Source organism: Megascapheus bottae, chromosome 7 (assembly GCF_031878675.1).
Source record: "Megascapheus bottae isolate mThoBot1 chromosome 7, mThoBot2.hap1, whole genome shotgun sequence".
Lineage (NCBI taxonomy): Eukaryota > Metazoa > Chordata > Mammalia > Rodentia > Geomyidae > Megascapheus > Megascapheus bottae.
The window spans coordinates 62,614,034-62,629,843 of record NC_143515.1 but is presented as its reverse complement, the minus strand read 5'-3'; the positions used below and the strand labels follow the sequence as shown (position 1 = coordinate 62,629,843).

The following is a 15,810-nucleotide window of genomic DNA, read 5'->3' as shown; positions in this document are numbered from 1 at the left end:
GCGAGATAAGAACCCTGCGAGCTACCCAAGCCACACCCCGAAGCTTCAATGCCCTCCACCATGAGCTTAACCGGCTTAGCCACATAGGCCCAAAGGGGGCGGAACTGCATAGCCAGAATTGTAGTTCCCAGGGGATAAAGGAAAAAAGAAAGGGATCCCGCGCATGCGTCTAGCGGGCCCGTCGCAACAAAGACTGTGGCGTGCGCATGCGCACCGGAGAAAGCCAGAGGAGGACGCGCGCGTGCGCAGCCGCATCTCCGAGCTTCTCAGCGGGGGAGAGGACGGCCGGAGGGAGGGGCCGGTGGCACCGACCTCAGGAGGAGGAGGAGGTGGAGAAGGGGCTGTGCTCCCGGCCCGGAAGGCGAAAGGGGCGGGGCGGACCGGGTAGGGCCGCGCGTGGAGGCCTGCAAGCTCCTGGGACCTGCGAGCGCGCGGGGCGGAGCGCGGGGTGGGGGTCCGTGGCCCGGGTCGACGCCGTGGCCGCCGCCGCCACCGTCGCCGCTCGGTCGTCGTCGGTCTGCGGGAGGCAGGTTATGGCGGCGGCGGCAGTGGGGACTGTGAATGAGTTCTCCGGGCGGACGAGGGAAGAAGAAAGGCTGCGGCGGCCCCAGCAGCCCGGCGCCTCCCCGGCCTCCGCCCCCCTGCCAGGCCCCCGCCCCTCCGGCCGCCGGGCGGTCCCCGGCGCCTGGCTCTCCGCATAAGCGGAACCTGTATTACTTCTCCTACCCGCTGGTCGTCGGCTTCGCCCTGCTGCGCCTGGTGGCCTTCCACCTGGGGCTCCTCTTCGTGTGGCTCTGCCAGCGCTTCTCCCGCGCCCTCATGGCCGCCAAGGGGAGCTCCGGGGCCGCGCCGCCGCCCGCCTCGCCCTCACCCCCGGTGCCGGCGCCCGGCGGGGAGGCCGAGCGCGTCCGGGCCTTCCACAAACAGGCCTTTGAGTACATCTCCGTGGCCCTGCGAATCGATGAGGACGAGAAAGGTAACTACGCTCCGCAGGGTGAGCTTCACCCCCTCCCCTGGGCGCCTACCGCCTGCGTCCCTACCTCGCCTTCCCCCAGTGTCTCCCCACCGCTCAGACCCTCACGTCCAGTTCTCAGATCTCTCCCCTTTGAGGATATTCTAGCTTTCCACTTTGTTTCAGACGCTCACTCTCACCCTCCAGCCCCCCCACTGCTGCATGACCTAAGTCCCTTTGAGACAACCAGACGTGCTAGTGACAGTGACAGTTGTCTTAGAGTGGCCACAAGGATCCTTTCTTGCACTGTAAACAGTGCATGACTTCTGAGCCAGGTTTTCCAAAACGTTCTGGTATTGAAGAAGCTATATGCTTTTATAGGCTTAGAATGAAAGCAGAGGGTGGTAGCATGGGGGGAGAGAGTCTTAATTTTGAAAGAATTAGCTGTGTGAATTAATTTTGCATTATTTTAAAGAGTTACATGGCAGTCAGTGTAATGACTCTTGGATATTTTTCTATAAAGTTTGTTTTTTTTTTTTAGCACTAAACTTTTTTTTTTTTTTTTTTAAATTTGGTACCAGGGTTTGAACTCTGGGCCTCTGCCTTGCTAGCCAGGAAGCTAATGTCTGTCACATCTTTAGCCCTTCGCATACACTTTTGCCCATGATTGCTGTAGTTTTAGTTAAATTAGTATTTCATAGCCTGAAAGTTCCTCGATTGTTTTGTTAAGTGAATGGTGTACATATTGTACAACAAAGCCTGAAACAAAGTTTTATGTTCTAATTGAAGGCAAAAATATTATATCCTTTCTTTTCTTTTTCTTTCTTTCTTTTTTATTTTTATTTATTTATTTATTTTTGCCAACCCTGTGGCTTGAACTCAAAGCCTGAGTACTGTCCCTGAGCTTCTTTTACTCAAGTCTTGCACTCTACCACTTGAGCCACAGTGCCACTTCTGGTTTTCTGTGTATATAGTACTGAGGAATGGAACCCAGGGCTTCATGCATGCTAGTCAAGCACTCTACTGCTAAGCCACATTCCCAGACCTATTATTTAGATTTATTTCTTCTCGTGTGTGTGTGTTTTAGGGGTGAGTTGGAGGGATGAACTGAGGGCCTTGTGCTTGTTAGGCAGGTGTTGTACCATGTGAACCATGCAATCAGTTCTACCTCAGTTTGTCCCTCCACTTCCTTCCTTTCCTTTCTTTTCCTCTCCTTTCCTTCTTTCTTTCTTGTTTGTGGGGCTTAAACTAAGGGACAGAAGATTACAGGTGTGAGCCACCAGTGCTGTCCCTTCAGTCTGTTTTAATCTAACATTTTATTATTCTATGTGTAGATGTTGTGCTACTATTAGCTTTGCATGTATTAATTAGTCCTCACAGTACCCCTTGATGTGAAGGTACTATTGGTCTCAGCATTATTTGTTTATTTATTATTATTTTGGGTTGATTGTGGTGCTTGTACTCTGGGCCCGGGGGCTGTCCCTAAGCTATTCAGCTCAAGGCGAACACTACCACTGGATCACAGCACCACTTCTGGTTTTCAGGTTGTTAATTGGAAATAAGAGATAGAATTTCTTGCCTGGTCTGGCTTTGAACCTCTAGCCTCCGATCTCAGCCTCGGATCTCAGCTGGAATTACAGGAGTGAGCCACCAGTGCCAGGCTGGTATCAGCATTTTAAAGATGAAGAAACATGGGGCTGAGAACATCCTAGTGGTAGAATGCTTGCTTAGCATGCAGGAAGCTCTGGGTTGGATTCCTTTGTGCCACATACACAGAAAAAGCTGAAAGGGGTGCTGTGGCTCAAGTGGTAAGAGTTCTAGCCTTGAGAAAGCCCAAGGACAATGCTCAGGCTCCAGGACTGGGAGAAAAAAGGCAAAAAGATTAAACTTGGGGCCAGGAGTTTGACCTAGTGGCAGGGTGCTTGCCTAGCATGCAGAAACACCCGGGTTCGATTTCTCAGTACCACCTGCATAGAAAAAAGCTGCAAGTGCTGCTGTGGCTCAAGTGGTAGAGAGCTCTAGCCTTGAGAAAGCCCAAGGACAGTGCTCAGACCCTGAGTTCAAGCCAGGACTGGCAAAAAAAAAAAAAAAAGATGAAACTTGCTCAGAAGGTTAAAGCAAGTCATTTTACCATGAGGGATCCCTCAGCTTCCCACTTTCCACCTGAAATCACAGATACTTCAGATTCACATGCATGAAGAATTTTAAGCTGTGTTACAGTAAGGATTGTACCACATGGTAGAAATTTTAGCAAAAATTTGTAGAAAAGCAGGAGAAGCATTTGCTACACCCATGCAGGAAATGGGAGTGAAGACTCAGAATGGGGGTGGAAGAGTGCCTCAGCTGTAGAGTGCTGGGGTAGGAGTGGGGGGAAGGCTAAAAATATTGGCTCTTTCTCATCTGTGGTCTTTACCCTTTTTTGTTTTTGGCTGGTTGTGGTACTTAAACTCTGGGCCTGGGTGCTGTCCTTGAGCTCTTCAGATCAATTCTATTGCTCTATCCCTTGAGCCACAACACAGCACCACTTGGTCTTTACACTTTATTTTTTTTTCCCACAGTTGTGAGACTTGAACTCTGGGCCTGGGCATTGTTCCCTCAAGGCTACCTTTGAGCCACAGGGCTGCTTTTGTTTTTCTGGTGATTAATTGGAAATAAGTGTCTTACGGACTTTTTAGTGCTTAGGCTGTCTTTTTTTTCTTGTTTGGTCGATCACGGGGCTTGAACTCTTGGCCAGGACATTCAAGGCTACCACCCTACCTCTGGAGCTCCTGCGTGGGCTGTCTTTGAACCACGATCATCAGATCTCAGTCTCCTGAGTAGGATTACAGGCGTGAGCCACTGCACTGGCTTGGTCTTTATACTTTATGATCTGAGGTAGTATACCTGTTCATGTCATCCATCAGTCCCTAGTAGTTTAACAGTGGTTCTGAATGGCTAAGAGGGGTGGTTAAGAATGTTAGGCCTGGCCGGAAGTTTGGCCTGGTGGTTAAAGTGCTTGCCTAGCATGCATGAACACCCGGGTTCGATTCTTCCGTACCACATACATAGGAAAAAGCCGGAAGTGGTGCTGAGGCTCAAGTGGTAGAGCTCTAGCCTTGAGAAAGTCCAAGGACAGTGCTCAGGCCCTGAGCTCAAGCCCAGGACTGGCCAAAAAAAAAAAAAAAAAAAAGAATGTTAGGCCTACCCAATACACATAATAGGGGACTTTCAGAACCCCCTTTTCCCTTTGGAAACATGTCTGTCCATTCTAGGAGCTTTGCAGCTTTGTAATAACTCAGAAAAGGCACATGTAGGTAACTCCTATGTCTTTCTTGTTCCCTGTCATCAATAAATAAGGCAGTAGTAGGAAAGAAGATTGCTGTTTTGGTATTGTTCAAATATCTGAGTCTGGATCCTTTGCATACTTGCTCATTTTAACATTTATTTATTTATTTATTTAGGTGGGTAGGTAATCCTCAGATCTCAGCCTAATAAGTATCAAGGAGTATAAACATGAGCCACCAGCACCTGGCTAGAAGTCAGGTGTTGGCTAGAAGTCATAGTGAAAATACATTTAAGAGAAATTATTGAGCCAGGCTTGCTCAGGTTATATTGTTATGGTTCTATTCTAGCTTAGTTTTTTCATTAGTATATTGGCAGTTTTTGTATTTTGGTCATAATCCAATAGTTGAAAGTTTTATTTGAAACCTGTTTTGCCTTTCAAGTATTGGGGTTTTTTTTTAAGTTCATCATTTATTTACAATTCATTAGGATAATATGGATATGGATAATAGGATAATAATTAATATGGCTGTATCCTTAATTTCCTCTGAAGAGAAGTACAAAAGACCTGACTAAAATTGAGACAAGCATTTAAAGGAAAGGAAAGTGTTCAAGTATTCTTGTCAGCAAAAAACTTTTTCCAAGATAATTTTCTGCATCAGAGTGTCCGTGATTAGACAATCTTAAAAGCTTTTCTGACTCTAGTAAACAAGGTGCTAGCCCTTAGACATACGTCATAGCTTTCACATGTACTGTTGACAGCCATCTTCATTTCATCAGGTTAAGTGGGCTGTTTCAGACTGTAATTAATTGAAACATTTTGGTGTCTTGAATGCTAAATGCCAAATTAAATCTCATTTTAATAAAGTAATGTATAGATGTGGTTTATACAGTGACTGTTCATTTTAATGTTCGCACAATAGAGTGAGGTTTGAGACGGTCTTGCTATGTAGCTCAGGCTGGTCTCTAGTACTCAGTTTTTAATCCCATTAGTGCTGGCTTTATAGTATGGCTTAATTTTATTTTTATTTCATTTTTATGTCATTCTTAACCTTGATGCTAATTTCTTTTTTGTGCTAGTATTGGGGCTTGAATTCAAGGTCTGGACACTGCCCCTTAGCTTTTTTGCTCAAGACTGGCAATTTATCACTTGAGCTACAGCTCCACTTTCAGCTTTTTGGTGGTTAATTGGACATAAGAGTCTCACAGACTTTTCTGCCCCAACTGGCTTTGAACTGTGACCTTCAGAACTTAGCTTTTTGAGTAGTTAGGATTACAGGCATGAGGGACTGGTACCTACCTGATGCTAAATTTTCATGAAGGCCATAATTTATCTGGAACCAATCTTTAATTTTTTTTTTCTTTTTGGTATTACTGAAGGTTAAACTTAGGGACTCATGCTTGATAAGCAAGCTCTTCACCATGGGGACCACACCACCAGCCTACCAACCTATTTGAAAAGAGTAATAGGCCGAAACTGATCGCTGAGACCAATAATATGTCTATTCTGAATGCTGAGTGAGGTCTAAGGATCATGATTCAAAGCCAGTTTGGGAAGACAAAAACTCAAGGGACTCTTTATCTAACCAGAAAAGATCTGGGGGTAGAGATGTAGTTTGAATGGTAGAATCCTAGTCTTGAGTGGGAAAAACCTAAGCAAGAACATGAGGCCCAGAGTTTACTCTGTTTACTCCTCAGTACTGGTATCATTAAAAAAAAAAAAAAAAAAAAAGGGCCAGGAGTTTGGCCTAGTGGTTAAAGTGCTTGCCTAGCATGCATGAAGACCTGGGTTCGATTCCTTGGTACCACATACATAGAAAAAAGCCGGAAGTGGTGCTGAGGCTCAAGTGGTAGAGTTCTAGCCTTGAGAAAGTCCAAGGACAGTGCTCAGGTCCTGAGCGCAAGGCCCGGACTGGCAAAAAAAAAAAAAAAGGAAGCATAGCAACTTAATAAAAAGGCTTAGAAGATGCATTAATACAAATAATTATTTGAGATTAGCTAATTGAACAACTCAGCATTCTAGGTGATACTGGAGAAAAATTCTCCAATGAGATTGAGATACTTATTTAAGTAATTCATTTGTGTATATGAGTGTATCATCATTTTCTCAAAGAAATAATTTTTTAAACTCTTTAGGTGACTGATAACCTATGACATCTAATTTGTATATGGAAAAGCTGAAATTAAAAGAGTAGACTTACAAGCTAGGTGCTAGTAGGTGTAATCTTAGCTACTCAGAAGGCTGAGATGTGAGGATTGTGGTTTGAAGATAGCTTGGGCAAGAAAGGTTTCTAAGGCACTTATCTCAATTTAACTACCAAAAAGTGGGACATGGAACTATAGGATAGTACTTAGGTACCTAGGTCTGGGGTTCTAGCTCCAGGACAAGCACCAAAAAAGAGACAGTAGAACCAGCAATATATCTATCTATATCTATCTATCTATATATATTTATATCCCCTGAAGTGGGGCTGTGGCTCAAGTGGTAGAGTACTAGCCTTGAGCAAAAACTCAAGGACAGAGACTGGGATTGTGGCTTAATGGTACAGTACTTGCGTAGCATGCATGAAGCCCAGGGTTCGATTCCTGAGTTCCACGAAAACAAAAAACTGGAAGTGGTGCTGGGGCTCAAGTGGTAGAGTAATAGCCTTGAGCAAAAGCAGCTCAGGGACAGTGCCCAGGTCCTGAATTCAAGCCCTAGGAATGGCAAAAAAACAAAAAGGGACTTTGGGATAGTATACTTTTTTAAAAGTGATACTATTTTTTAAAAAATGCATAAATTTTCTCTTAAGAATAGTTAGTGGCGTTTGCACTAAAGACACCAAACAGTGGCCACGTTATGCATGTTCTGTTTCTATTGTCACCTTCCCTTCATTCTTACATATCACTCTCTTCTTTGTATTTGAACTTGAGGCCAAATTTGTTCAACTTGCTTGCTTAGGACCAATATTCTACCAATTGACCCATGCCTCCAAATCAACTTTTTTTTAAAAAAATTACTATTATTACATGTGCTTGAGCTCTTTTACTTAAGGTTAGCACTCTACTACTTTGAGCCACTTCTGGTTTTCTGGTGGTTGATTGGACTTTACTACCCAAGCTGGCTTTGAACCAGCTTGTCCTCAGATGTCAGCCACCAGAATAGCTAGGATTACAGGTATAAGCCACCAACACCTGGCTTCCACTTCTGGCTTTCTTTTATTTTTTATTTTTTTTGGTGGGTTGTGGGGCTTTGAAATCAGGGCCTTAATTCTGTCCTGGAGCTCTTTTGCTTAAGGCTAATGCTCTACCACTTTACTAGTTTGAGCAACAGCTCCATTCCCAGTTTCTGGTGATTAATTTGAGATAACAATCTCATGGACTTTGTTCTCAGCCTCCTGAGGAGCTAGGATTACAAGCATAAGCCACCAGTGCCAGCTCACTTCTAGCCTTTTTTTTTTTTTTGCCAGTCCTGGGCTTTCTCAAGGCTGGAACTCTACCACTTGAGCCACAGCACCACTTCTATGTATGTGGTACTGAGAAATTGAACCCCAGCCTTTGTGCATGCTAGGCAAGCACTCTACCACTAGGCCAAACTCCCGGCCCCCTAGCCTTTTTTTTTTTTTTTGTCATTTGCAGATCTCAACTCAGCACTCTCCCTGACTCTTTGTGCTCAAGGCTAGCTCTACCACTTGAGCCACAGTGCCATTTCCCCTTCTTTCCCCCCCAACCTTTCTCTCTCACCCCCCTCCTTCATCTTGCTCCTTCTTCCTCTCTCTGTCTCTCTCTGTGTCCTGGGGCTTGATCTCAGGGCCTGGGCCCTGTCCCTGAGCTGCTTCTTCTCAAGAGTAGTACTCTACTACTTGGCTTTTTCTGTTTATGTATACTGAGGAATCCAACCTAGGGCTTCATGCATGGTAGGCAAGCATTCTACCAATAAGCCACATTCCCAGCCCCCATTTACAATTCTTGAGTGGTTAATCTGAGATGAGAGTCTCACAGCAGACTTTTCTGCCTGGACTGGCTTTGAACATCGATCCTCAGATCTGAGCCTCCTGAGTAGTTAAGATTACAGGCATAAACCACTGACACCCAGCTACTTCTGTTTTCTTTGAGAGGATAGTTTATTGGAGATAAGGGTCTCATAGGAACTTTTCTGTTCAGGCTGACTTTGAACTGGGATCCTCAGATCTCAGCCTGCTGAGTAGCATGAGTCACCTTTCCCCTTCCTAGCTTTGCAAACCAGCATTTTGCAGGCTGTTTTGAAGGTGCTGACTTATAGACGTTGCATTAGGCTGCTTTTGAACCATAGATCTCAGCCTGGTAATTAGATTTACAGTATTACTCTTAGTTACTTGGTAACAGTTAGGAGGGAGTCAGCAAAAGCATATTAAGTGATTGAAGAAGGCCTTTTCTCACTGCCTGATTCTTCTCTAGTACCCAAGAATGGATTGGATTTTTGGCATCTGGCAAATTAGAGATTATCCACTTGGGCTTGAACTCAGGTTTCTGGCTTACTAAGCAAGTGCTCTACTGCTGAGCCATGCCTCCACCTGATTGTCTACACTTAGGTTCTAATACCTATGTACCAGGCAAGCACTCTACCACTAAGCCACATTCCCAGCATTTTTTTTTCTCTTGCTTTGGAAATTAACAGCTGTTCATGCTAGACATCCTATAGATTAAAATATTTGTGTGTTTGTGTGTGGTTATATTAACTGAGTAAGTTTTTAAGCCCTATCTGAAGGAGGAAATACTAGAGTTGAGATTTTTTTTGTGTAGTTGGTTATTAACTGGAAGACGTAGGTGTTTGGTATTCCGTTGTTGGACCTTATTTATATTGTGTCTGTATTTAGGGTGGTTTTGTTTTTAGTCAGAGCAGCCCTGTCTGAATGTGATAGCCATTGAAATTCAACCCATCACTGGCTATAAAGGCCATGTCAACTTGTAGTTAGTTACACTAACACTGACACTAGGTCAGTGTCTGCAGTCAGAGACTGCTTCTTTTTTTCCTTTCTTGGCCTTGAAAATCTAACATTACTCATTTCAATTGCAAAACTTCTTATCTAAATTGACATAATTTTGACTGTAGAAGATTTGAGACAAATTACTATCCTGCTCTAGAGAGTATAAATGCTAAGCTGTCAGAATGTAGTAGACGAGATTCAGTAAATGCATTCAGTAAATGGAAGCTATTCTTATTTTAGTCATTTCACGATTACATCTTGTAGAGGTCATATTAGAATATGGTGTCTATACTAGTTTCTGCTACTCTTTTTTTTTTTTCTTTAAAGCCAGTTTGTTGCTTAAGGCTAGCACTCTACCACTTGAGGCACAGCTCCATTTCTTTTCTTTTCTTTTTTTTTTGTGTGTGTGGTTAATTGGAGATAAAATCTTACTGATTTTCTTTTCTGGGCTGGCTTCAAACCATAATCTTCAGATCTCAGCCTCCTGAGTAGCCAGAGTTAGAGGAATGAGTCATTGGTACCTGGCTTTTTATTTTATTTTATTATTTTTTTTATTGTTGGGATAATGTATAGAGGGGTTACAGTTACATTTGTCAGGTAGTAGGTACATTACTTCTGGCATATTGATACCCCTTCTCATGTTTTGGTCCCCATTCCCCTCTCCTAACCTGGTACCTGGCTTTGCCCACTCTGTTTTATTGCGGGCGCGTGCACGCATGCGTGTGTGTGTGTTTCTGTTTATGTGTTTATGCTTGCTTGTGCTTGTACTAAGACTTGAAATCAAGGCCTTGGGTTGTCACTTTTGAGTTTCTGTTCAAGGCTGTTGCTCTCCTTTTCCTTCTGGTTTTCTGTTTTCTGTGTTTGTCCATGACTAGGACTTAAACTTGATACCTGACACTTTCACTCATTGACTTTGTGTCACCTGAGCCCCACCTTCAATTCCTCCCCCTTTCCTCCTCCTCTTGTTTTTTGTTTTTGCCAGTCTTTCCTGAGGCTTGAACTCAGGGCCTGTGCACTGGGCTTGGGCACTGTCCCTGATTCTCTCTGTACTCAAGGCTAGTGCTCTACTACTTGAGCCATAGAGCCACTTCCAGCTTTATCTGTGTATGCGCTACTGAGGAATCTAACCCAGGGCTTTATGCAAGCACTCTACCCGTAAGCCACATTCCCAGCTGACCATCTCCCCAATTCTTTTTTTTTTTTTCTTACTGGCTAACTGAAGATACAAGTCTATAGGACTTGTCTGCCCAGAACTAATTTTTTTTTAATTTGGTCAGTTGTAGGGTATGACTTTGGGCCTGGGCACTGTCACTGAGCCTCTTTGTGCTCAAGAATAGCACTCTATCACTTGAACCACAGTAACATTTCCAATTTTTGAGTTGTTAATTGGAGATAAGAGTCTCTTGGAGATTTTTTTTTTTTCCATCCCTGGACCTTGAACTCAGGTCTTGAGTACCGTCCTTGGGCTTTTTCAACGCTAGAGTTCTACCACTTGAGCCACAGTACCACTTCCGGCTTTTTTCTATGTACATGGTATTGAGGGCCAAACTCTTGGCCCTCTCTTGGAGACTTCTGTCCCATCTAGCTTCAAACTATGGTTGTCAGATCTCAGCAGAACTAATATTTTATTTTTTTTTGTGGGTCATGCGGCTTGAACTCTGTGCCTGGACGCTGTTCCTTAGCTCTTCAACTCAAGGCTACTGCCTTACCCCTTGAGCCTCAGCCCCACTTCTATTTTTTAATTGGAAATAAGAGTCTCACATTCTTTAGTGATCAGGCTGGCTTTGAACTGCGATATTCAGAACTCAGCCTCCTGAGTAGCTAGGATTACAGGTGTGAGCCACCTCACCCAGGTCACAACTAATATTTTATTTATTTATTTATTTTATTGCCAGTCCTGGGCTTGAGCTCAGGGCCTGAGCACTGTCCTTGGACTTTCTCAAGGCTAGAGCCCTACCACTTGAACCTCAGCACCACTTCTGGCTTTTTTCTATATATGTGATACCGAGGAATTGAACGGGGGTCTTTGTGCATGCTAGGCAAGCACTCTGCCACTAGGACAAACTCCCGGCCCCAGAACTAACATGATAACAATATCATGTACCAGTTCTGGAATCTTTTGTTTGTTTTCAATTATTTGTTAAATACAAACTTACAAGGGCAGTCACCAACAGACATTGCATTAGATTACATTGTAGTTATGGTGAATAGTGCTTTTTTTCATAATATTATTGAAACTATTTGAATTTTATAACTGTATTAAAAACTATTTTTTGGTGGCTATAGCATCAATACCACAAGACAATAAGCAAAAAACTACTCAAAACACTTACAATTTTGCAATGATATTTTCTGTTAAAGAGGTATGTACATACTAAGATGCTAAAAGTACCAAGAAATCTATAATCTTCTTGTTTGATCATATTCTTTTGATTTCTCATCTGTCAACAGCATGCTTTGGGAAATGTGAGATTCTTCATATTTATTATGTATTCAAATAGTAATTTCTGTTTTAAAGCAGGACAGAAAGATCAAGCTGTGGAATGGTACAAGAAAGGTATTCAAGAACTAGAAAAAGGAATAGCTGTCATAGTTACAGGACAAGGTAAGGTTATATTTTCACTTGCTTATAACTATCCCAAATTATCCATGGGTTTATATTCCAAGGCCCTCAGTAGATTCTTAAAATTGCAGATATTATCAAACAGTACATACAACACTCATAGTGAAAAAGCCAGAAGTGGTACTGAGGCTCAAGTGGTAGAGCTCTAGCCTTGAGAAAGTCCAAGGACAGTGCTCAGGCTCTGAGCTCAAGCCCATGACTGGCGAAAAAGAAAAAAGAAAGATAGGTATGTGCCACCATGCTCAGTGAAAATAATATTTAGTACTAGAAATTGAACACAGAGCTTTCTTCTTGCTAGGCAAGTACTGCTGTACTTGAAATATTCTCCAAGCCCCTGTTACTTTCTTTATAAAGATAGTGACTCTCCATGAAAGCAGTTGGAGTTATACTTTATTTTGAGAAAATGCCAATAGGAAAATGTAGGTATTTTAATTAATTCTTCCTTTGTTCTTTTAGGTGAACAGTGTGAAAGAGCCAGACGCCTTCAAGCTAAAATGATGACCAATTTGGTTATGGCTAAAGATCGCTTACAACTTCTAGGTATCAATTAATGTATTGTATGATTAGATGTCAGATATACTTGAAATGTGTGTTTAATGTATCTTTAATTTTACGTAGAATTAGACTATATAATTGCCACTGTGGCTCAAGGGGTAGGGTGGTAGCCTTGAGCTGAAGAGCTAAGGGACAATGCCTAAGCCCTCTACCACTTGAGTCACAGCCCCATTTCCAGCTTTTTTCTATATATGTGGTACCAAGGAATCAAATTCGGGTCTTCATGCATGGTAGGCAAGCATTCTTTACCACTAGGCCAAACTCCCGGCCCCCTTTTTCACTTTCTTTTTTTGAGTTCTTTTTATTTTTTTCTCAAGGCTGGCACTCTACCACTTGAACCAGAACTCCCATTCTAGCTCTTTTTTTGGGGGGGGTAGTTAAATGGAGATAAGGGTCTTGTGGACTTATTTAACTGGCTTCAAACTGCAACCCTCAGATCTCAGCCTCCTGAGTAGCTAGGATTACAGGCGTGAACCACTGCACCTGACCACACTTCCGGCTTTTCTATGTATGTGGTACTGAGGAATTGAACCCAGGTTTTTTTTTTTTTTTTGCCAGTCCTGGGCTTGAGCTCAGGGCCTGAGCACTGTCCTTGGACTTTCTCAAAGCTAGAGCTCTACCACTTGAGCCTCAGCACCACTTCCAGCTTTTTTCTATGTATGTGGTACCGAGGAATCGAACCCAGGTCTTCATGCATGCTAGGCAAGCACTCTACCACTAGGCCAAACTCCCGGCCCGAACCCAGGTTTTTGTGCATGCTAAACAAGCAGTCTACCACTAGGCCACGCTCCCCGCCATGGTTTTTTTTTTTTGTTTTTTTTTTTAATTTCTTTTTAATTTTGTTTTGCAGACAGTCTCACTGTGTAGTCCTGGCTAGCACCATCCTCAAACTCATAAACCTCTTGCCTCAACCTCTGAAGTGCTGAAATTGCAGTATGAGCTACAATGTCCAGCTACAGACTTGTTTTTGAATGTGATTTTTTTGTTTTTTCTCCCTCTCTCCCTCCTAGTACCCGGTCTGAACTCATCGCATGATCCTTCTATTCAACTCACTAGAGTTAAGCACTTTACTATTGGAGTCATCCCTTAAGTCTGACTTTTTCTTTCTTTCTTTCTTTTTTTTTTTTTTTGCCAGCTCTGAGGCTTGAACTCGGGGCCTGAGCACTGTCCTTGAGTTTTTTTCAAGGCTAGAGCTCTCCCACGTGAGCCACAGCGCCACTTCTGGCTTTTTTTTTCTATGTATGTGGTACCAAGGAATCTAACCTGATCTTTGTGCATGATAGGCAAGCATTCTACCACTAGGCCAAACTCCTGGCCACTTCCAGCTTTTTTTTTCCTTTTTTTTTTTTGCCAGTCCTGGGCTTAAACTCAGGGCCTGAGCCCTGTCCTTGGACTTTCTCAAGGCTAGAGCTCTACCACTTGAGCCTCAGCACCACTTCCAGCTTTTTTCTATGCATGTGGTACCGAGGAATCAAACCCAGGTCTTCGTGCATGCTAGGCAAGCACTCTACCACTAGGCCAAACTCCCAGCCCTTTTTTTTTTTTTGGTGGGTCATGGGGCTTGAACTTGACCTGGGCGCTGTCCCTGAGCTCTTCAGCTCAAGGCTACTGCCCTACCCTAGAGCCAAGCCCCACTTCCCATTTTCTAGAGGTTAATTGGAAATAAGAGTCTCAGGTCCTTTAGTGCCTGGGCTGGCTTTGAACCTTGATCCTCAGATCTCAGTCACTTGAGTAGCTAGGATTACAAGCATGAGCCACTGCTACTTTTAGCTTTTTCTATGTAGGTTGTAATGAGGAGTTGAATCCAAGTCTTGGCCCCAAGTCTTAACATTTTGCTGGTTGTTTTGGGTATAGATTTCCATGGACTTTTCTGCCCAAGCAGGCTTTAAACCTCAGTCCTTCAGGTCTTAGCCACCTGAGTAGCTAGGATTATAGGCCAAAGTCACTGGTATCCAGGTTTTTTATTTGACTTAGTAGAAGAGAATATGAAGAAAAGAGACATAATTCATGTGATGATAAATATTAACATATTACCTGGTATGTTGTATAGACATTAATTTGTTTATTTGAAATAGGGAAGGGGACAAACAACTTGATTGGGAGGGAGTGGGAGAAGGGACAGTGGGAGAAAAACACGAGGGGTATCAGTGTTCAAGAAGTAATGTCGCTACTACCTAACGAATGTAACTGTAATCCCTCTATATATCACCCCAACAATAAAATACAATTTTTAAAAAATCCGTAAGATGGCCAGGTGTCTGTGGCTCACGCCTGCAATCCTACCTACTCAGGAGGCTGAGATCTGAGGATCAGGGTTCAAAGCCAACCCAGTCATAAAAGTCCATGAGACTCTTGTCTCCACTTAACCACCAGAAAACTGGAAGTGGTGCTGTACCTCAAAGTGCTAGCCTTGAGCTGAAGAGCTCAAGAATAGCACTCAGTCCCAGAATTCAAGCCCCATGAGCAGCCCCTGTCCCCCCACCAAAAAAAAAAATCTATAAAATGAAAAAAATATTTTAGAAGCTTTGAGACTGGTATGTATTTTTATCTTTAAAAGTAAATGTTTAGGGCTGGGAGTATGGCCTGGTGGTTGAGTGTTTGCCTAGCATTCATGAAGACTTGGGTTTGATTTCTTGGTACCACATACATAGGAAAAGCTGTAAGTGGTGCTATGGCTCAGGTAGTAGGGCATTAGCCTTGAGAAGCTCAAGTATCTAGGCCTTGAGTTCAAGCTCCAGGACTGGCCTCCTCCCCCCCCGCCAAAAAAAAAGATCTGTATACAGATGCATAGGAAAACGTATTTGCTGTTTTAAAAAATCAGCTTTTTGCTCAGTATAATAATGCATACTTGCAGTCCCACTTGCCTGAGAAAGTAAATCAGCAGAATCTTCTGAGCCTAGAAATTAGGGTCTGTCCCATGCAACATAGCAAGAATCCCTGCCTCTTCCCCGCCCCCCCCCCCCCTCCGTGCGGGTCCTAGGGCTTGAATTCAGGGCATAGGCACTATTCCTGAGCTTTTGTGTCATATGTATGTGTGTGTGTGTGTGTGTGTGTGTGTGTATGGATGGATGGATGGATGGATGGATGGATGGATGGATGGATAGATAGATAGATAGATAGATAGATAGATAGAGATATACACACATAATCCTGGGGCCTGAGCACTGTCCTTGGGCTTTCTCAAAGCTAGCACTCTGCCACTTGAACCACAACACCATTTCTGGCTTTTCTATGTATGTGGTACTGAGGAATCGAACCTAGGTCTTCATGTATGCTAGGAAAGCACTCTACCACTAGGCCAAACTCTCAACCCTGTTCCTGAGCTTTTGTGCTCAGGGCTATACTCTAGCAACCAGAGCCACAGCTCCATTTGTTTTTTTTGTTTTTGTTTTTGTTTTTGTTTTTGGTCAGTCCTGGGGCTTCATCTCAGGGCCTGAGCACTGTCCTAGGGCTTTATCAAGTCTAGAGCTCTA

General features: G+C 43.4%; 1 protein-coding gene across 7 annotated transcripts in view; it reads left to right on the top strand.

Annotated features, from left to right (window-relative positions):
• The first annotated feature begins 297 nt into the window (after window positions 1-297).
• Window positions 298-15,810, top strand: part of Spast (spastin) — a 51,252-nt gene continuing 35,739 nt past the window's right edge. The window contains exons 1-3 of one of the 7 annotated variants that reach the window (XM_090337197.1): window positions 298-994; window positions 11,678-11,764; window positions 12,239-12,322. In XM_090337197.1, the coding sequence (XP_090193323.1) occupies window positions 562-994; window positions 11,678-11,764; window positions 12,239-12,322 (604 nt within the window). In that variant the 5' untranslated portion in view covers window positions 298-561. The remainder of the gene's footprint in view (window positions 995-11,677; window positions 11,765-12,238; window positions 12,323-15,810) is intronic. The other 6 variants (XM_090337200.1, XM_090337199.1, XM_090337196.1 and 3 more) reach the window with 6 other exon arrangements.